General features: G+C 45.3%; 1 protein-coding gene across 6 annotated transcripts in view; it reads left to right on the top strand.

The window, feature by feature from the left end:
* The window catches only part of HDAC3 (histone deacetylase 3), a 72,639-nt gene that overhangs the window by 30,845 nt on the left and 18,020 nt on the right, over positions 1-23,774 (top strand). For all 6 annotated transcript variants that reach the window (XM_077266201.1, XM_077266198.1, XM_077266195.1 and 3 more), the window contains 3 exons: positions 8,026-8,159; positions 16,886-16,966; positions 18,789-18,862. In XM_077266201.1, coding sequence (XP_077122316.1) covers positions 8,026-8,159; positions 16,886-16,966; positions 18,789-18,862 — 289 coding nt within the window. The remainder of the gene's footprint in view (positions 1-8,025; positions 8,160-16,885; positions 16,967-18,788; positions 18,863-23,774) is intronic.

The following is a 23,774-nucleotide window of genomic DNA, read 5'->3' as shown; positions in this document are numbered from 1 at the left end:
ACACCCAGGTCTGTCTTACCCATCTACGTTGGTGCCAGTATTGGTCCAGCTGCCCCAATTTTTTGTTAAGAGATTTGTGTCTGAATCTGAGCACAGACGTGTTCGTGCTGATAAAGGCATAATGAGGAAGGTTTCTGCCAGGCAAGTTCATTCGATTAAGAGAGCAGCTGCTAAAAAGTCATTACAAACCAGCAAACATATTTGAAGCTGCTGGTGCCTCGAACCTCAAGGTATAGGATCCTTGAAAGGCTTGCTTTGGTTCATAAAGCAGAAATGGTTGCAGTGGGCCCAGACATACATGAAGACTAATTTTCGAACAGTCTTGTTTATTGATGAGTGTCGAGCAACCCTGGATGGTCCAGATGGATGGACTAGTGGATGGTTGGTGGATGGCCACCATGTCCCAACAAGGCTGCGATGTCAGCAAGAAGGTGGAGGAGTCATATTTTGGGCCAGAATCATGGGAAACAGCTGGTAGGGCCCTTTAAGGTTCCTGAAGGTGTGAAAATGACCTCTGCAAAGTATATAGTTTCTGACTGACAATTTTCTTCCATGGTATAAAAAGCAGAAACGTGCCTTCAGGAGTAAAATCATCTTCATGCATGACAATGCACCATCTCATGCTGCATAGAATTACCTCTGAGTCACTGGCTGCTGTGGGCAAAAAAGGAGATAAACTCATGGTGTGGCCACCATCTTCCTCTGACCTCAACCCAATAGAGAACCTTTGGAGTATCATCAAGCAAAAGATCTATGAGGGTGGGAGGCAGTTCACATCAAAACAGCAGCTCTGGGAGGCGATTCTGACTTCATGCAAAGAAATACAAGCAGAGACACTCCAAAAACTCACAAGCTCAATGGAAGCAAGAATTGTGAAGGTGATATCAAAGAAAGGTTCCTATGTTAACATGTAACTTGGTCTGTTAGGATGTTTTGGAGTTAAATAGCTTTTTTTGTTCAGTGAATGTGACCTTCTAATGCTGCAAATTCAACAAATGAGCATTTTCAGTTCTTTAAAACATATCAAATGTTTAGAAATTCTACTGTGCCTAATAATTTGGAACAGTGCATTTTGAGTTTCTATTCATATACTGTTGTCATTGGGAGGTTTCTTCAATAAAATTTGATGTATACTCTAACGGGCGATGACTTTTATTAGACTGACTGTCATTTGCAACAGCCATTTAGGAAAATCAGAGAAAAATATCATTTGCATAATAATTTGGAACATGGTGTACATATCGCATGCTTACAGTCACGTGACCCCCCACTCCCACTGACACCAGTGAATCCTCACTATGCGCAGTGCAAGCATTGGTATGATTCAGAAGTACACAGACACATTGTGACTTCAGACTTGTCATTTTAGACTGGACAACCCCTTTAAAGGGATCATGCCATAAAAAAAAGTTTTCATTTTTTTTCAACAATGTAATACTTTACATTTTTTTCATGTTCTAATTAAAAAAAAAAAAAAACTTTTTTTAATGGTATAAAATAAAGTTTTTGACAGTTTCTGCTTTTCAATCGGATCATTTTTTTCAGATCATTGTGACAAATATCAAGATATATTCACATTTTGATTTTGTTTTTAGAAACAATCAAAACTAAATGGAACAAACACACAATTAAAAAAAAAACATACGTCATTACAAACCAAATACAAAATGGTTCACATTAACATTCATCGTATGTATCATTTGCTTACTACTGTGTACATACAGGAAAACAAATATAAATGAATACCATCTGACTGCTCTTGTATTGCGCCAAAATACAGCGAATCACAGCATTTACATATAGTTATGTAGGACCCCTTTGTTTCCCAGAACCAAAATCTAACACTTTGGGTATGTGAGTTAGAGATCTGAGATGAGTAAGGAGATTTTACAGGTTTATGACAATGAAAGGTACAGACGGTCCATCATAGTGTGTCTTTTGACAGCGTAGGAACCACGGCTCTCTGACTGGCGGGGATGATTTCATTGCCGATCAGAAGCGGTGTTTGCTGCATCGTCTTGCACATTACAGCGCAACAAACACAGGATATTCGCGCCCCTTGGTTGTTCAGAATTGTACTGATAATCACAACTATCATAGTTGCGGGTGGGTTTCCATGAATCCTGGTGCCCTGCTTTCAGATACAGCAGGCACCTTCATGTTATCACCATGTCTTCAGACACTGTGATCGCCATTATGTAACTGTACGTCATTGGTTGGAAATGGGTTTGTATAGGTATGTCAAATGTTGTAAAGGGGTTAATGGGCTGCATGGGCTATTGAAGGGTATATCCAGGCTTTATAGAAACGCATAAAATAAGCATAAGCTCTAGCAGGCTGGTAATTGCAAGTTACCTACCGGTTATGCACGACACCGTTTTTCCCTGGCACAGAGCGGTCACAGACTGCTCCTACCGGGGATTTGGCTGCCTCTACTTACGCACCAGGGCGTGACTTCCGATGTCATTCTGATTGACAGCCAGCTCCCCCAGTTAAGAATCATTGATCAGCTATCAATCAGAATGACTTCTGATGTCCCACCTTGTCGATGGAGCGGAAAAGAAGCCTTCGTTCTGTAGACATGATATCAGCAGAAGCTTCTGAATCCCTGGCAGGAGCTGTCTGTGACCGTTCTGTGCCAGGGAAAAATTATGCCATACACAACAGGCAGGTAAATTGCAACTACTTTCCTGTTAGTGCTTGGGTACAATTTTTTTCTTTTAAAGTCCCAAATATCCCCTTTAATCCATCAAGAACTAAGCAGATAAAAGGTCTGGAGCTGATTCCATTTGTGGCATTTGCATTTGGAAGCTGCGATGTGAACCCACAACATGCAGTCAAAGGAGCACTCGATGAAAGAGAAACAGGCCATCAGGATGAAAAAAGGAGAGAGCAGAAATGTTAGGAGTGGCTAAATCAACAGTTTGTTACAAAATGCAAAAAAGAGCATACTGGTGATCTTGGGTACTGAAAAAGGCCGTGACATCCACAGAGTACAACAGTGGTAGACGATCACAGAGTCTTTTGTATGGTGACGATAAACCCCTTCACAATATCCACCCAAGCTAAGGCTAAAGTTAGGAGGATTCATACAAGTGTTTCTCACTAAATTAGAATATCATCAAAAAGTTAATTTATTTCAGTTCTTCAATACAAAATATGAAACTCGTATATAGTGATTACAAACAGTGATGTATTTCAAGTGTTTATTTCTGTTGATGATTATGGCTTACAGCCAATGAAAATCCAAAAGTCATTACCTCAGTAAATTAGAATAATTAGCAAAAAACACCTACAAAGGCTTCCTAAGTATTTAAAAAGGTCCCTAAGTCTGTTTCAGTAGGCTCCACAATCATGGGCAAGACTGCTGACTTGACAGATGTCCAGAAGGCAGTCATTGACACACTCCACAAGGCGGGTAAGCCACAAAAGATCATTGCTAAAGAAGCTGGCTATTCACACAGTGCTGTATTAAAGTATATTAATGGAAAGTTGAGTGGAAAGAAAAAGTGTGGTAGAAAAAGGTGCACAACCAACCGTGATAAGCGCAGCCTTGAAAGGATTAAGAAAAGGACATTCAAAAATTTGGGGGAGATTCACAAGGCGTGGCCTGCTGCAGGAGTCACTGCTTCAAGAGCCACCACACACAGACGTATCCAGGACATGGGCTACAAGTGTCACATTCCTTGTGTCAATCCACTCATGAACAATAGACAACGCCAGAATAGTCTTACCTGGGCCAAGGAGAAAAAATTGGACTGTTGCTCAGTGGTCCAAGGTGTTGTTTTCAGATGAAAGTAAATTTTGCATTTAATTTGGAAATGAAGGTTCCAGAGTCTAGAGAGGCACACAATCCAAGTTGCTTGAGGTCTAGTGTCAAGTATCCACAATCAGTGATGGTTTGGGAGAGCCATGTCATCTGCTGGTGTAGGTTCACTGTGTTTTATAAAGACCAAAGTCAGTGCAGCCATCTACCAGGAGATTTTAGAGCACTTCATGCTTCCCTCTGCAGACAAGCTTTTTGGAGATGGAAATTTCATTCTCCAGCAGGACTTGGCACCTGTCACACACTGCCAAAAGTACCAATACCTGGTTTAAAAACAACAGTATCACTGTGCTTGATTGTCCAGCAAACTCGCCTGACCTTAACCCCATAGAGAATCTACGGGTTATTGTCAAGACGAAGATGAGACACCAGACCCAACAATGCAGATGAGTTGAAGGCTGCTGTCAAAGCAACCTGGGTTCCATAACCCCTCAGCAGTGCCACAGGCTGATCGCCTCCATGCCACGCCGCATTGATGCAGTAGTTGATGCAAAAGAAGGCCCGACCAAGTATTGAGTGCATTTAGTAAACATACATTTCAGTAGGCCAACATTTCGGATTTTAAAATCATTTTTCAAGCTGGTGTTGTAAAGTATTCTAATTTACTGAGATAATGACTTTTGGGTTTTCATTGGCTTTAAGCCATCATCATCAACATAAACAGAAATAAACACTTAAAGATCACTCTGTTTGTAATGACTCTATATAATGAGTTTCACTTTTTGTATTGAAGAACTGAAATAAATTAACTATTTGATATTCTAATTTTAGTGAAAAGCACTTATAACTGCATCAGTGATTGTACTCAAACAGTGGTAATAAATGGTTGCTCAGCCAATTGTAAGAGTGTTTCAAGAGGGGTACCTCAAAGCTCTGTCCTGGCCCCAGTGTTCAACATTTTTATAAATGATCTAGATAAGGGAACTGAAGGTAAACTAATCAGCTTTGCAAACGTTACAAAGCTAGAAGGGATAGCTAAAGGTACCTTCACACTGAACAACTTAACAACGATAACGACAGCGATCCGTGACGTTGCAGCGCCGTGCATAGCGATATCGTTGTGTTTGACACGCAGCAGCGATCTGGATCCTGCTGTGATATCGCTGGTCGGAGCTAGAAGTCCAGAACTTTATTTGGTCGTCAGATCGGCGTGTATCGTCGTGTTTGACAGCAAAAGCAACGATGCCAGCAATGTTTTACAATGGTAACCAGGGTAAATATCGGGTTACTAAGCGCAGGGCTGCGCTTAGTAACCCGATATTTGCCCTGGTTACCATTGTAAAAGTAAAAAAAAAAAAAAAACAGTACATACTCACCTTCTGATGTCTGTCACGTCCCCCGGCATCCGCGCTGCTGCTCAGAGCTTCCTGCACTGAATGTGTCAGTGCCGGCCGCAAAGCACAGCGTTGACGTCACCGCTCTGTTTTAGGGCCGGCGCTTACACAGTGCAGGGAAGCGGACGCCGGGGGACGCGACAGACACCGGAATGTAAGTATGTAGTGTTTTTTTTTTTTTTTTTTTTTTTACATTTACACTGGTAACCAGGGTAAACATCGGGTTACTAAGCACGGCCCTGCGCTTAGTAACCCGATGTTTACCCTGGTTACCCGGGGACTTCGGCATCGTTGGTCGCTGGAGAGCTGTCTGTGTGACAGCTCTCCAGCGACCACACAACGACGAAACAGCGACGCTGCAGCGATCGCCATTGTTGTCTATATCGCTGCAGCGTCGCTTAATGTGACGGTACCTTAATACTAGAGAAGACAGTGTGAGGATTTAAAAGGCTCTAGATAAGCTTGAACAATGGGCAGCGACTAAAGGTACCTTCACACGAAGCGACGCTGCAGCGATAGCGACAACGATGCCGATCGCTGCAGCGTCGCTGTTTGATCGCTGGGGAGCTGTCACACAGACCGCTCTCCAGCGACCAACGATGCCGAGGTCCCCGGGTAACCAGGGTAAACATCGGGTTGCTAAGCGCAGGGCCGCGCTTAGTAACCCGATGTTTACCCTGGTTACCAGCGTAAAAGTAAAAAAAACAAACAGTACATACTCACCTGCGCGTCCCCCAGCGTCTGCTTCCTGACACTGACTGAGCTCCGGCCCTAACAGCACAGCGGTGACGTCACCGCTGTGCTTTCACTTTCACTTTAGGGCCGGCGCTCAGTCAGTGTCAGGAAGCAGACGCTGGGGGACGCGCAGGTGAGCATGTACTGTTTGTTTTTTTTTACTTTTACGCTGGTAACCAGGGTAAACATTGGGTTACTAAGCGCGGCCCTGCGCTTGGTAACCCGATGTTTACCCTGGTTACCAGTGTAAAACATCGCTGGTATCGTTGCTTTTGCTTTCAAACACAACGATACACGGCGATCGGACGACCAAATAAAGTTCTGGACTTTATTCAGCGACCAGCGACATCACAGCAGGATCCTGATCGCTGCTGCGTGTCAAACGAAACGATATCGCTAGCGAGGACGCTGCAACGTCACGGATCGCTAGCGATATCGTTACAAAGTCGTTTCGTGTGAAGGTACCTTAATAGAATGGTATACTAATAGATCACAGACTGCACACGAATCAACAGTGTGATGCAGCAGCAAAAAAGGCAAACGCAGTTCTAGAATATATTAAGAGAAGCATAGAGTCTAGATCACGTGACTTAATTATCCCCCTCTACTACTCCTTGGTCAGGCATCATCTGGAATACTGTCCAGTTCTGAGCACCACGTTTTAAAAAAGACATTGAGAAACTGGAGCAAGTTAAAAGAAGAGCTACCAGGATAGTGAGTGGAATGCAAAGCGTATGCTATGAGGAACAGTTAAAGGATTTGGGAATGTTTAGCTTGCAAAAAAAGCATAGAGGAGACTTAATAGCTGTCTACTAATATCTGTAGGGATGTCGCAGTGTAGATGGATCATCTTTGTTCTCATTTGCACATGAAAACATGAGACGTAATGGAATGAAACTGAAATGGAGACTGTAGAGATTAGAAAAAAAGTTTTGACAACAAAGCTGATCATTGAATGAAACATGCTACCACGAGAGGTGTTGAGTTCTCCTTCAATGGAAATCTTCAAACAGAGGCTGGACAGACATCTGTCAGAAATGGTTTACTGGATTCTGCTTTGAGCGGGGGGGTTGGACACGATGAACGAGATTCCTTGCAACGCTAACATTCTATGATTCAAGTGAACAACACTCTCCAGGAGGTAGGTGTTTCAGTATCTAAGTCTGCCATAAAGAGAAGACTTCATGAAAGCAAATACACAGGGTTCACCACAAGGTGCATACCCTTAATCGGCTTTAAAAGTAGTCCAGATTTGACTTTGAAATAAAAAAACATTTAAAGGAGACAGCCCAATTCAAGAAAGTCATTCTGTGGACAAATGAAACAAAAATCAACCTGTAAGGATGAGGAGAAGAAGAAGAAAATGTGGAGGAGGCCTGGAACGGCACAGCACATCCTCCGTAAATCATGGTGGAGGCAGTGTGATGGCATGGGCATGCATGGCTTCCAATGGCACTAAGTCTCTAGTGTTTATTGATGTGATTGAAGACCAAAGCAGCCAGAAGAATTCTGAAGTGTACAGGGCAATACTTTCTGCTTATATTCAACACCGTGCAGCAAGGCACTTCACAGTCCAGACGGACCCCTAACCCAAAACATACTGTGAAAGCAATCCAGGAGTTTAAGGCAAAGAAATGGAATATTCTGCAATGGCCGAGTCAAGTCACCAGATCTCAACCCCATCAAGGAGCATTTCACATGCTTAAGACAGAACTTCAAGTGTAACTGTTGTTTTTATTTCATAAATCAATATTACACCTGAGTATAAGTATCTTTGTAATATGTCTGGTCAGAAAAATCTGCTTCTTCCTCTGTTAGAATTGATCAGTCATTATCAAAATTCTCAATTCTGAGATAAAATCTATAGTTTGTGAAAACAGTCTTTCCCATTACTGAGCTAGATGACAGCTGTTACTGATGAGATTCTGTGTAGCTCGGAGGGGGAGGAGCTCTGCCTGTAGCTCCTCCCTCCTCACGTCTAAATAGAATTGTTTTTCATTTTTTCTAGATATGAAGCAGAATCTACTTCAAAATCCATGTGAAGAAATTGTGTGACCATCTCTAATACTGCACCACATTGGGTACTTTAACTATTGTGATTATTAATAGTATCATTAAAATGTTTTCCAGGTATCATCCGCGGGTTCTCTATATAGACATTGACATTCACCATGGAGATGGCGTGCAAGAAGCGTTTTACCTCACTGACCGCGTTATGACTGTCTCTTTTCACAAATATGGAAACTATTTTTTTCCAGGCACAGGTAAGGCCACTATGATGGGGTATGACACTTGTAACCCAATATTAGATCAGTCGTAATAAGTAAGAGAAGTGAAAGCAAAAGCAGAGGGTCAACAAAAAAAAATACATAGAAAAAGCTAAATATAGATCCGAATGAAGAAAACGTAACCAATGTCCGAGTATACATGATTGAGCATCCTTGATATCTGAGATTATATCTGAAGCCATATAGAACAGTTATATTATAAACTTGAATGCAAGCTGCAATACCAAACATTGCTTTTGGAATGGTGGTTTTTGGGGGGCTTAAAAGCATTGCTAATTCATCAAAATTCACTGTGAAAGCAGCTTTCAAGAGGATCTTTCACCAAAATCTTCATATTTAACAGGACATGAAATGTGATGGTGGCTGCAGAGTGGGATAAAATTTTTGTTTTTGTTTGTTTTTTTGTCTTTTTCTTTGGTTTTTAATTTAGCCTCTCCATTGCAGAAATTTTAGATATCCAAAGTATTTGGCACCCAATGAGTTAAACAACTTATCGAACAGTTTCACCTGGGGCGTGTACTTCTCTCTTTACGATGCTGACCAGTCATAAGCAGGAAGCAACACTCAAAGGAGAAAAAGAGCACGCCCTGGCTGAAGCTTAGGGCGCATTTCTCAGTGTGTGTATGTAATGATACAGCTCTTATCTCCTCATTCAAACTCGGATATGATTAGAAAGCACCGATGACTCGCACCTTTCAGATAAGGTCCCTGTAATAGGTAGGCCAGCACAGTTGAGTTTAGCTGTGACACATTACAAACTCTATCAACTCGCCTCCTTTCATAGCATTGGTCACTTCTGCTTTACTACCCTTCCTTCACATAGCCTGTCCAGCGATGGGAACTCATCAGAGTATGAGTATTCATTCAGCTGTCAGTGATTTTTCATCAGTGTTTGATGCCAAAACCAGGAGTATAACATAGAGAGAAAATCTATAATTGAAAGATTGACAACTGTGGTTTTGGCACAGAAACACTAATGAAAAATCACTGACGTCTAAATAAGCCTTTACACTTATGTCAGTTGTCCTCAGCTTGTAACCTCTCTGCATTGAGAGCAGAGCAGTTTGTCCTATCTCACACATGAGTAGTCCAGAACAGACTGCTTCTATGTGAGAGGTAATGACAGCCTGATCTCACTGCAGAGTGATGACAAGTTATTTGAGCACATCAGACATTAGTGTGATTACTGACATACTTGGCAATCAGGAGAGCTGATAGACTGGTTTGTAATGTGACAATGCTAAATTTAGCTGTACTGCTTCTCTACACACACTGACTCATGGAGGAGGTTTGACCAGGAGATCAGAGCTGTGACATTACAAATCACACACAGAGAAACCTACTGTAAGCTGTGGAACCTCGCGTTCTTCTTTACTTTCAGTATTGCTGTTTGCTTAAATTGGTAATCATCTTACAGTTGGAGAAGTACACATTCCCGGGAAAAACTGTCAGGCATTTTTTTTCTCAGTCCAAGTGGGTGTTAACCTATTAGGTGCTAAATGCTTTCATTGCTAATATCTCCATAATGGAGAGGCGAAATTAAAACCTTTTTCTCATTCCCTTTAGTTGCTACTTTTTTAAAAAAAATTCAATTCTTATTGAAAGATCATATCATTTTCAATTACAAAAATGCAAAAAAGAATGAACAGGACAATATCAGTATCAATATATCAGAGTAATAATAATAATAATTTTATTTATATAGCGCCAACATATTCAGCAGCACTTTACATTATAGAGGGGACTTGTACAGACAATAGACATTACAGCATAACAATAAACACAGTTCAAAACAGATACCAAGGGCCCTGCTCGCAAGCTTACAAACTATGAGGAAAAAGGAGAGGCACGAGAGGTGGATGGTAACAACTGCTTTCGTTGTTCGGACCAGCCATAATGTAAGGATCGGGTGTTCATGTAAAACTGCATGAACCAGTTATCAGCCTAAATATGTAACAGTACAGACACAGAGGGCTAATTAACTGCATAAAGCGTATGAGAACATGATGCGAGGAACCTGATTATGGTTTGTTTTTTGAATGGGCCACACAGGGATAGTTAGGTTAATGCTTTGAGGCGGTAGGCCAGTCTGAACAAATGCTTTTTTAGGGAATGCTTAAAACTTTGGGGATTAATCGTATTAACCTGGGTAGTGCATTCCAAAGAATGGGCGCAGCACATGAAAAGTCTTGGAGATGGGAGTGGGAGATTCTGATTATTGAGGATGCTAACCTGAGGTCATTAGTGGAGCGGAGGGCACGGGTAGGGTGGTAGACTGAGACCAGGGAGGAGATGTAGGGTAGTGCTGAGCCATGGATTGCTATGTGGATGAGGGTAATAAGTTTGTACTGGATTCTGGAGTGGATGGTTAACCAGTGTAATGGCTGGCACAAGGTAAAGGCATCGGTATAACGATTGGTGAGGAATATGATCCTGGCTGCAGCATTCTGGATAGATTGGAGCGGGGAGAGTTTGGTAAGAGTTAAAATAGTCCAGACGAGAATGAATAAGAGAAACAGTTTTTACAAAGTTGAAAGTAAGAAAAGGGTGAATTCTAGAAATGTTTTTGAGATGCAGATAAGAGCGAGCCAGTGATCGGATGTGGGGGGTGAATGAAAGCTCGGAATCAAGTGTGACCCCAAGGCAGCGGGCATGTTGCTTGGGAGTAATGGTGGAACCACACACGGAGATGGCAATGTCAGGCAAAGGTAGGTTAGTAGAGGGAGAGAAGACGAGGAGTTCAGTTTTTGACAGGTTCAATTTCAGATAGGAGGACAAGATGTTAGTGACAGCCAATAAGACAATCACTGGTGTTTTCTAAAAAGGCAGGCGTGATATCAGGAGAAGTGTATAATTGGGTGTCATCAGCATAGAGATGGTACTGGAACCCAAATCTACTGATTGTTTAACCAATAGGGGCAGTATACAAAGAGAAGAGGAGGGGGCCTAGGACTGATCCTTGAGGAATCCCAACAGTAAGGGGAAGGTGAGAGGAGGAGGAACTAGCAAAAGATACAGTGAAATAGCTGTCAGAGAGATAGGAGGAGAACCAGGAGAGAACGGTGTCCTTGAGGCCGATGGAGCAGAGCATAGTGAGGAGGAGCTGATGATCCACAGTATCGAATCCTGCTGAGAGATCCAAGACAATTAGCATGGAGTAGTGACCATTAGATTCAGCTGTTAGTAGATCATTAGAGACTTTAGTGAGGGTGTTACTAGTAGAGTGTAAAGAGCGGAAACCAGATTGAAGAGGGTTATCTGAGAGATAGCAGATAAGACGGGAGTGGACCAGGCGTTTGAGGAGTTTGGAGATGAAGGGAAGATTAGAGACAGGTCTATAATTAGCGGCACAGTTTTGGTTGAGAGATGGTTTTTTAAGTAATGGATGTATGATGGCATGCTTAAATGAGGAGGGAAAGATACCTGAAGAGAGCGAGAGATTGAATATTTTTGTTTGGTGAGAGGTGACAGCAGGGGAAAGGGACTGGAGGAGATGTGACGGAATGGGGTCACTGGTGCAAGTGGTTGGGCGAGAAGATGCAAGGTCCAGGTAGATTAGATTTTTTCCACAGACGTTCGGCACACCTGGAGCACCGCTGCAGGAAATGTGTTTGCAGCGTGCGCCACCGTTGTCGCCGTCTGTGCCGAGTTGTTCTACAGTCATGGCCAAAAGTATTGACACCCCTGCAATTCTGTCAGATAATACTCAGTTTCTTCCTGAAAATGATTGCAAACACAAATTCTTTGTTATTATTTATCTTAATTTAATTTGTCTTAAATGAAAAAACACAAAAAGAATTGTCCTAAAGCCAAATTGGATATAATTCCACACCAAACATAAAAAAGGGGGTGGACAAAAGTATTGGCACTGTTTGAAAAGTCTTGTGATGCTTCTCTAATTTGTGTAATTAACAGCACCTGTCACCTGTGGCACCTAACAGGTGTTGGCAATAACTAAATCACACTTGCAGCCAGTTGACATGGATTAAAGTTGACTGAACCTCTGTCCTTGTGTGTACCACATTGAGCATGGAGAAAAGAAAGAAGACCAAAGAACTGTCTGAGGACTTGAGAAACCAAATTGTGAGGAAGCATGAGCAATCTCAAGGCTACAAGTCCATCTCCAAAGACCTGAATGTTCCTGTGTCTACCGTGCACAGTGTCATCAAGAAGTTTAAAGCCCATGGCACTGTGGCTAACCTCCCTAGATGTGGATGGAAAAGAAAAATTGACAAGAGATTTCAATGCAAGATTGTGCGGATGTTGGATAAAGAACCTCGACTAACATCCAAACAAGTTCAAGCTGCCCTGCAGTCCGAGGGTACAACAGTGTCAACCCGTACTATCCGTCGGCATATGAATGAAAAGGGACTGTATGGTAGGAGACCCAGGAAGACCCCACTTCTTACCCCGAGACATAAAAAAGCCAGGCTGGAGTTTTCCAAAACTTACCTGAAAAAGCCTAAAACGTTTTGGAAGAATGTTCTCTGGTCAGTTGAGACAAAAATAGAGCTTTTTGGGCAAAGGCATCAACATAGAGTTTACAGGAGAAAAAAAGAGGCATTCAAAGAAAAGAACACGGTCCCTACAGTCATACATGGCGGAGGTTCCCTGATGTTTTGGGGTTGCTTTGCTGCCTCTGGCACTGGACTGCTTGACTGTGTGCATGGCATTATGAAGTCTGAAGACTACCAACAAATTTTGCAGCATAATGTAGGGCCCAGTGTGAGAAAGCTGGGTCTCCCTCAGAGGTCATGGGTCTTCCAGAAGGACAATGACCCAAACACACTTGAAAAAGCACTAGAAAATGGTTTGAGAGACAGCACTGGAGACTTCTAAGGTGGCCAGCAATGAATCCAGACCTGAATCCCATAGAACACCTGTGGAGAGATCTAAAAATGGCAGTTTGGAGAAGGGACCCTTCAAATATCAGGGACGTGGAGCAGTTTGCCAAAGAAGAATGGTCTAAATTTCAAGCAGAGCATTGTAGGAAACTCATTGATGGTTACCGGAAGCGGTTGGTCGCAGTTATTTTGGCTAAAGGTTGTGCCACCAAGTATTAGGCTGAGGGTGCCAATACTTTTGTCTGGCCCATTTTTTGGAGTTTTGTGTGAAATGATCAATGTTTTGCTTTATTCTCTTTTGTGTTTTTTCATTTAAGACAAATTAAATAAAGAAATAATACCAAAGAATGTGTTTGCAATCATTTTCAGGAAGAAACTGAGTATTATCTGACAGAATTGCAGGGGTGTGAATACTTTTGGCCATGACTGTATGTATAGGAGGTGCAATTTCATCCAGGGCACCTTGCAGGGTTTCATTGTAATGCTTCAGTGCAGAATCAGGACATGAGATGGAGGAGATAGGAGCCAATGATGACTGCAAGTTCTTCATAAGTTTCTGGGTGTTAATGGCCTGGATGTTTCTATAAGTGTGGAAAGAGGGGGTGACCTGAGCGGGATGGTTGTTCTTGATAGAGAATGAAAGAAGGTTGTGGTCAGAAAGGGGAGTTTGTGAAATCGTCCACTGAGCAAAGCCGGGAGAAGACCAAGTCGAGGGAGTTCCGTCTTCATGTGTTGTAGAGATAGTATGCTGCGAGAGGCCGAAAGAGGAGGTTAGAGATAAAAGGTGAGAAGCAGATGGGGAGATGGGAAAAGCAATGGGGATGTTGAAATCACCCATGATGAGGGTGGGGATGTCACAGGAGAGAAAATGTGGGAGCCAGGTGGCAAAGTGATCCATGAACTGATGAGAGGGGCCGGGAGGATGGTACACCACCGCCACTCGCATGGAAAAGGGGATGTAGAGTCTGACAGCATGGACCTCAAAAGAAGGGAAGACAAGTGAGAGGGTACTTGGGGAACCCACGCCTCCACCTGCTCTGTTGTCCGATCTTGGGGTATGAGAAAAGTGTAGTCCACCATATGAAAGAGCAGCAGCAGCGGTGGTGTCTGACTGCTGGATCCAGGATTCAATAAAAGCCAGGAGGTTAAGAGAATTAGAAAGGAAGAAGTAATGGATGAAGGGGAGTTTATTAGACACTGAGCGAGAATTCCAAAGGGCACAATTGAAAGAGGCAGAAAGCATGCAGGGAATATTAATAAGGTTAGACTTGCTATAACATGGGGGGTTGGGAGAGATGTCTCCTGCGACTTGGAGAAGGAGGATAGAAAGAGTGAGCAGAAAGTTAAGTGATTTGTGAGAACGTCTCTTGTGTGGGATGGTGGCACTGAATGGATTTGCGCTGTTTAGCAATGCGAACAAAGCATGAGTGCTATACATAGGAAAGGACAGAGGAGCTGATATGTATGGAGTGTAAAGAGTTAAAGCAAGGGCGGTGAATGTGAGTGAATGCAGCAGCCCGTATATAGATTATACAAATGCATATGGTGAGTATTTGTTCTGTTCCAAATGAACAGGCAATAGACTTATTTGATTGTCTTACCTGTCTCCTGCCCTGTCTGCCATGTTGTAACTGCCAGTACTTTGATAAAATGTATTTCGATTAAATGTGCACAAATGCCCCCCGCATAAATTCCTTCCCAGGCTATGTCTGAATATATAGGAGGCTAGTTGTTAGATCTTACTTTTTTTTTTCTCTCGTTAGCAATCAATCAAACTAAGTTGAGACAGCAGGAAACAATAAATGTAGTGAACAGGTAAACAAATATCCAGGCCAACATGGATCATAAACCACTTTGAAAACAAGTTATATGACCTCACTGCATAATGGACAAGCAGAAGTAAGTTGAATAGCTATATAACATAACATATGCTTGCTAAGCTGGCTAGCAAAAGCTAGATACATGCAGGATTCAATGCCGGAGATAGAATGAGTTGGATACCATTCAGGCTGCTTGCTGACATTGAATGGAGTGAAAAGACATGCAAGGTAGTTCAGAGTATGAGTATAATGTCCAATAAAACATCAAGTTATAGGAAGAAAAAAGAGGGAATGGAACATTTTAAGCCACCAGTATTCTAATTATGAGGTTACTAAAATCCAATGGAAACCATACATAGTGCAGCAAGGCGCAGAGCATAGTCAGTAAAGAGGAGAAATGCATCGGAGAAAATGGTGGGTCACATCGGTCTGATGAAAGACGGTAGGCATCAGATTCCTGTAATTCAATCCAGTGTCACAGCGTCTATCACAGTCAGTGGGGGATTGGGCAATCAAATGTTCCATCCTATTTAGAAGAGTTGTTTCAGAGAACCACTCTTCCAGAGAAGGTGGAGAAGTACTCTTCCAATGAATGAAGAGTCAGCACAGCCGTCTACCAGGAAATGTTAGGCTAGGGTCACATTGCGTTGTGACCGCGTTTAACGGACTACGTTACACCGCGGCATAACGCAGTGTTAATGTAGTCCGTTAACGCCGCCATAGCCTATAATGGTGAGCGCGTCGCTAACGCTGCTTGCAGCGTCCGCGGCGCGCCCGAGGTCCGTTCCTCGCTAGTGCAGATCGGGGATCTGCGCTAGCGGGACGCCGAACTCGGACCCTTAGCGGGACGCCGAACTCGGACCCTAGAGAAGCATTGCGTTAGCGTAATCCGCTAGCGCTATGCGCTTAACGGATTGCCGTAACGCAATGTGACCCTAGCCTTAGAGCACTTCATGCTTCCCTCTGCCGACAAGCTTTTTGGATATGGAAATTTAATTCTCCAACAGGACTTGGCACCTGTCCACACTGCCAAAAATACCAATACCTGGTGTAAAACAACAGTATCATTGTGCTTGATTGGTCAGCAAACTCACCTGACCTTAGCCCCATTTTTTATAGAAATGTGTTTTGCTTATCGATAATCTTTGGATTGCATTATTTGGATTTATCAGTATCCCAAGCCAAATGAGCTATAAAACCTGACAGCTATTTCTTATTTACCCCATAAACATTGTTTGCCAATCCCATTAAATTCAGCAGGACCTTGTAACTTGTTTGGTTTAATCAAAGCTTTTTCACTTGGCTTCCTTTTGACATGCACTGTATTAAATGGTCAATGTCTCTTCAACAAGCGTTTGCTTATTAGATTGCCAATGCAGACAATATTCCAAATTGTAATACTTGCATTACCAAAAAATGTTTTGTTTTGTTTTAAAGTAAAAAACATCCCTAAAATTATAGATATTAAGACCCCTTCTAAGTTAATTTTTTCCACTGCCTGTTGTCAAGTTTAATCCATATGTAGTTACAGACAAGCAGGATGGATTGTAAAAGGTTGAGACATGTCCTTCCCAGCTTGTTGCTTCTCCTGAATATTAAACAGTGTAGTACAGGACATCCTGCCGCACACCGTGTGAACGCTGCTGAACTTTTCCCTCCTCGTTTTTATTCAACTTGCATCTTTGTTTCTTATGGCAGATCAGCAGTGCAGCTCTTCCCTTCTGTCCTCCACTGTTGTGCTCTATGCAGTTGGAAAGCTGGGTTACAGCCACTGACCCAGCTTCTGCTGCTATACATTGCAGTGCTACAATTCAATGCATTGTGGGAAGTAAGGGAGAGGAAATCAGGAATGCATACTGCTACAGCTCAGCCAGCACAGACAAATAAAAGAAGCGTTTCCAGTGTTAAGTGAGCTGAGGAGGTATAAAAGCAACTGGGGGGATCATGTGCTACCTGGGACTGTTTTTTATGTTGCATTGGCATCCAAATGACAGGCACAGCTTAACCCTCTATTATTTAACCCTTTGTCTTGTTTCAGGTGACATGTATGAAGTTGGAGCTGAAAGTGGGAGGTATTACTGTCTGAACGTCCCATTAAGAGATGGCATTGATGACCAAAGTAAGCACTCACAAGATGAATATTGGGTGAATAAGACACTTGGTGCCTCATTTAAAGGGAGTCTATCACCTCATTTTTCGCATACAAGCTGTGGCCACCGCCATTAGGGACTTATCTACAGCGTTCTGTAATGCTATAGATAAGCCCCCGATGTAACCTGAAAGATAAGAAAAACAAGTTGGAGTATACTCACCCGAGAAACGGTTCGGTCCGATGTGTGTCGCGGGTCTGGTTCCGGCGCCTTCCATCTTCATACGATGTCCTCATCCTCATTGCTTCTGTTGCGACTCCTGCGCAGGCGTACTGATTTGCCATGTTGAGGGCAGCGCAAAGTACTGCAGTGCACAGGTGCCGGGCCTCTCTGACTTTCCCAGCACCTGCTCACTGCAGTACTTTGCTCTGCCCTCAACATGGCAAATCAGTACGCCTGCGCTGGAGCCGCAACAGAAGCAAGGAAGAGGACGTCATTGTATGAAGATGGTTGGCACCGGAACCGGACCGCCCCTGGGGGAGTATAATCTAAAGGTACCGTTACACTAAACGACTTACCAACGATCACGACCAGCGATACGACCTGGCCGTGATCGTTGGTAAGTCGTTGTGTGGTCGCTGGGGAACTGTCACACAGACAGCTCTCTCCAGCGACCAACGATCAGGGGAACGACTTCGGCATCGTTGAAACTGTCTTCAGCAATGCCGAAGTCCCCCTGCAGCACCCGGGTAACCAGGGTAAACATCGGGTTACTAAGTGCAGGGCCGCGCTTAGTAACCCGATATTTACCCTGGTTACCATTGTAAAAGTAAAAAAAAAAAAAAAAAAAAACACTACATACTCACATTCTGATGTCTGTCACGTCCCCCGCCGGCGTCCACAGGGTTAAAACTGCTTTCGGCAGGAGCGCTTGCTAATGCTGCGCTGCTGCCGAGAGCTTCCTGCACGGAATGTGTCAGTGCCGGCAGTAACAGCGGTGACGTCACCGCTGTGCTCTGCTTTACGGCCGGCGCTGACACAGTCAGTGCAGGGAAGCTCTCGGCAGCAGCGCAGCATTAGCAAGCGCTCCTGCCGAAAGCAGTTTTAACCCTGTGGATGCCGGGGGACGTGACAGACATCAGAATGTGAGTATGTAGTGTGTTTTTTTTAACTTTTACAATGGTAACTAGGGTAAATGTCGGGTTACTAAGCGCAGCCCTTCACTTAGTAACCAGATGTTTACCCTGGTTACAAGTGAACACATCGCTGGATCGGCGTCACACACGCCGATCCAGCGATGACAGCGGGTGATCAGCGACGAAATAAAGTTCTGGACTTCTAGCTCCGACCAGCGATATCACAGCAGGATCCTGATCGCTGCTGCGTTTCAAACACAACGAGATCGCTATCCAGTATCCAGGACGCTGCAACGTCACGGATCGCTGTCGTTCTCGTTGGAAAGTTGCTCAGTGTGAAGGTACCTTAACTTGTTTTCCTTATCTTTCAGGTTACTTCGGGGGCTTATCTATATATAAGAATAGAATGCTCAAGATAAGCCCCTAATGGCGGTGGCCGCAGCTTATATGCGAAAAATGAGGTGACAGACTCCCTTTAAGAAAAATACTTAAAGAACATATGACACCTTCATTTTCAAACTCAGAAAAAATAAGTTTGTCTCATTAGTTTCTTTGGGCAACACTGGCCCTTTGTTGGAGGAGTTTAGAGGACCCTGGATGTCTTGTGTGATTATCCCCACCTGCTTGCCCATGTAGTAGCGGTAAATGCCTAATGTTTAGTGCATTGCTCAGTATCCTCTCTATAATACTTTTTTTTTTCTCCTTGTACTCAAAGGTTACAGACATCTCTTCCAGCCGGTGATTAAACAAGTGGTGGATTTCTATCAGCCAACCTGCATTGTTCTACAGGTAAGGACTGCACACGTACAACACCGGCTTGGTGGAATTATAGTGAATTCACGTTGATTTTCACATTAGATGCAGTATGTGCAAGGCAATTTTTTACAACCCAATGAACGCAAAGCAAAAACCAATGGCACTTGGGATTTTTAATCCATTTTCTTGTATGGAATGTCAAAATTAATTGTCTTTCAAAAAATGAGCGCTCATACACTTTTGTCAATTGAAACATATAAAAGTTATGGCGGTTGGAATAAGGGGAGGGAAAAAGGAAAATCACCCTGACATGAAGGGAATAAAAAAGATGTTATGAGTTCCCTGTAGATGTGGCTGCTTATTAGCCCCTCATAGCTTTGACTCTAGAGCAGGGGTGGGCAATTAATATTCCCAAGGGGCCACATGAGAGACCGTGACTGTTGTGGAGGCCAAACTAATAGGCTGAAATTTATTCTGCTCAATATTAATATCGGTATATTATAATTATTATACTATTGATAATTATAATAATTGTACCACTTAATATTGAGCAGAGTGAAGTATGCTGACATTCCCCTATATATCGTGTGAGCCCCCACAGCCTCTTATATATTGTAAGAATTCTCACACAGCCTCCCTATATACTTCATGAGCCCTACGCATCCTCCCTATATACTGCATGAGCCCCGCACAGCCTCCCTATATACTACATGAGCCCCGCACAGCCTCCCTATATACTGCATGAGCCCCGCACAGCCTCCCTATATACTGCATGAGCCCCACACAGCCTCCCTATATACTGCATGAGCCCCACACAGCCTCCCTATATACTGCATGAGCCCCACACAGCCTCCCTATATACTACATGAGCCCCGCACAGCCTCCCTATATACTACATGAGCCCCGCACAGCCTCCCTATATACTACATGAGCCCCGCACAGCCTCCCTATATACTGCATGAGCCCCACACAGCCTCCCTATATACTGCATGAGCCCCACACAGCCTCCCTATATACTGCATGAGCCCCACACAGCCTCCCTATATACTGCATGAGCCCCACACAGCCTCCCTATATACTGCATAAGCCCCACACAGCCTCCCTATATACTGCATAAGCCCCACACAGCCTCCCCACATACTGCATGAGCCCCACACAGCCTCCCCATATACTGCATGAGCCCCACACAACCTCCCCATATACTGCATGAGCCCCACACAACCTCCCCATATACTGCATGAGCCCCACACAACCTCCCCATATACTGCATGAGCCCCACACAGCCTCCCTATGTCCAGAATGAGCCCCACACAGCCTCCCTATATACTACGAGCCCCACACAGCCTCCCTATATATACTATATGAGCCCCATATACAGCATGAGCCCCACACAGCCTCCCTATATACTACATGAGCCCCACACAGCCTCCCCATATACAGCATGAGCCCCACACAGCCTCCCCATATACAGCATGAGCCCCACACAGCCTCCCCATATACAGCATGAGCCCCACACAGCCTCCCCATATACAGCATGAGCCCCACACAGCCTCCCCATATACTGCATGAGCCCCACACAGCCTTTCAATATACTGCATGAGCCCCACACAGCCTCCCTATATACAGCATGAGCCCCACACAGCCTCCCCATATACAGCATGAGCCCCACACAGCCTCCCCATATACTGCATGAGCCCCACACAGCCTCCCCATATACTGCATGAGCCCCGCACAGCCTCCCTATATACTACATGAGCCCCACACAGCCTCCCTATATACTGCATGAGCCCCACACAGCCTCCCTATATACTGCATGAGCCCCACACAGCCTCCCTATATACTGCATGAGCCCCACACAGCCTCCCTATATACTACCTGAGCCCCATATACAGCATGAGCCCCACACAGCCTCCCCATATACAGCATGAGCCCCACACAGCCTCCCCATATACAGCATGAGCCCCACACAGCCTCCCCATATACTGCATGAGCCCCACACAGCCTCCCTATATACAGCATGAGCCCCACACAGCCTCCCCATATACTGCATGAGCCCCACACAGCCTCCCCATATACTGCATGAGCCCCACACAGCCTCCCCATATACTGCATGAGCCCCACACAGCCTCCCCATATACTGCATGAGCCCCACACAACCTCCCCATATACTGCATGAGCCCCACACAACCTCCCCATATACTGCATGAGCCCCACACAACCTCCCCATATACTGCATGAGCCCCACACAACCTCCCCATATACTGCATGAGCCCCACACAACCTCCCCATATACTGCATGAGCCCCACACAGCCTCCCTATGTCCAGAATGAGCCCCACACAGCCTCCCTATGTCCAGAATGAGCCCCACACAGCCTCCCTATGTCCAGAATGAGCCCCACACAGCCTCCCTATATACTACGAGCCCCACACAGCCTCCCTATATATACTACATGAGCCCCATATACAGCATGAGCCCCACACAGCCTCCCTATATACTACATGAGCCCCACACAGCCTCCCCATATACAGCATGAGCCCCACACAGCCTCCCCATATACTGCATGAGCCCCACACAGCCTCCCCATATACTGCATGAGCCCCACACAGCCTCCCTATATATACTACATGAGCCCCATATACAGCATGAGCCCCACACAGCCTCCCTATATACTACATGAGCCCCGCACAGCCTCCCTATATACTGCATGAGCCCCGCACAGCCTCCCTATATACTGCATGAGCCCCACACAGCCTCCCTATATACTGCATGAGCCCCACACAGCCTCCCTATATACTGCATGAGCCCCACACAGCCTCCCTATATACTACATGAGCCCCGCACAGCCTCCCTATATACTACATGAGCCCCGCACAGCCTCCCTATATACTACATGAGCCCCGCACAGCCTCCCTATATACTGCATGAGCCCCACACAGCCTCCCTATATACTGCATGAGCCCCACACAGCCTCCCTATATACTGCATGAGCCCCACACAGCCTCCCTATATACTGCATGAGCCCCACACAGCCTCCCTATATACTGCATAAGCCCCACACAGCCTCCCTATATACTGCATAAGCCCCACACAGCCTCCCCACATACTGCATGAGCCCCACACAGCCTCCCCATATACTGCATGAGCCCCACACAACCTCCCCATATACTGCATGAGCCCCACACAACCTCCCCATATACTGCATGAGCCCCACACAACCTCCCCATATACTGCATGAGCCCCACACAGCCTCCCTATGTCCAGAATGAGCCCCACACAGCCTCCCTATATACTACGAGCCCCACACAGCCTCCCTATATATACTATATGAGCCCCATATACAGCATGAGCCCCACACAGCCTCCCTATATACTACATGAGCCCCACACAGCCTCCCCATATACAGCATGAGCCCCACACAGCCTCCCCATATACAGCATGAGCCCCACACAGCCTCCCCATATACAGCATGAGCCCCACACAGCCTCCCCATATACAGCATGAGCCCCACACAGCCTCCCCATATACTGCATGAGCCCCACACAGCCTTTCAATATACTGCATGAGCCCCACACAGCCTCCCTATATACAGCATGAGCCCCACACAGCCTCCCCATATACAGCATGAGCCCCACACAGCCTCCCCATATACTGCATGAGCCCCACACAGCCTCCCCATATACTGCATGAGCCCCGCACAGCCTCCCTATATACTACATGAGCCCCACACAGCCTCCCTATATACTGCATGAGCCCCACACAGCCTCCCTATATACTGCATGAGCCCCACACAGCCTCCCTATATACTGCATGAGCCCCACACAGCCTCCCTATATACTACCTGAGCCCCATATACAGCATGAGCCCCACACAGCCTCCCCATATACAGCATGAGCCCCACACAGCCTCCCCATATACAGCATGAGCCCCACACAGCCTCCCCATATACTGCATGAGCCCCACACAGCCTCCCTATATACAGCATGAGCCCCACACAGCCTCCCCATATACTGCATGAGCCCCACACAGCCTCCCCATATACTGCATGAGCCCCACACAGCCTCCCCATATACTGCATGAGCCCCACACAGCCTCCCCATATACTGCATGAGCCCCACACAACCTCCCCATATACTGCATGAGCCCCACACAACCTCCCCATATACTGCATGAGCCCCACACAACCTCCCCATATACTGCATGAGCCCCACACAACCTCCCCATATACTGCATGAGCCCCACACAACCTCCCCATATACTGCATGAGCCCCACACAGCCTCCCTATGTCCAGAATGAGCCCCACACAGCCTCCCTATGTCCAGAATGAGCCCCACACAGCCTCCCTATGTCCAGAATGAGCCCCACACAGCCTCCCTATATACTACGAGCCCCACACAGCCTCCCTATATATACTACATGAGCCCCATATACAGCATGAGCCCCACACAGCCTCCCTATATACTACATGAGCCCCACACAGCCTCCCCATATACAGCATGAGCCCCACACAGCCTCCCCATATACTGCATGAGCCCCACACAGCCTCCCCATATACTGCATGAGCCCCACACAGCCTCCCTATATATACTACATGAGCCCCATATACAGCATGAGCCCCACACAGCCTCCCTATATACTACATGAGCCCCACACAGCCTCCCCATATACAGCATGAGCCCCACACAGCCTCCCCATATACTGCATGAGCCCCACACAGCCTCCCTATATACAGCATGAGCCCCACACAGCCTCCCCATATACAGCATGAGCCCCACACAGCCTCCCCATATACTGCATGAGCCCCACACAGCCTCCCCATATACAGCATGAGCCCCACACAGCCTCCCCATATACAGCATGAGCTTCACACAACCTCCCCATATACAGCATGAGCCCCACACAGCCTCCCCATATACTGCATGAGCCCCACACAGCCTCCCCATAT

Source organism: Ranitomeya variabilis, chromosome 5 (genome assembly GCF_051348905.1).
Source record: "Ranitomeya variabilis isolate aRanVar5 chromosome 5, aRanVar5.hap1, whole genome shotgun sequence".
NCBI lineage: Eukaryota > Metazoa > Chordata > Amphibia > Anura > Dendrobatidae > Ranitomeya > Ranitomeya variabilis.
The sequence above is the reverse complement of the archived record's forward strand: the minus strand, read 5'-3'. Positions and strand labels throughout refer to the sequence as shown.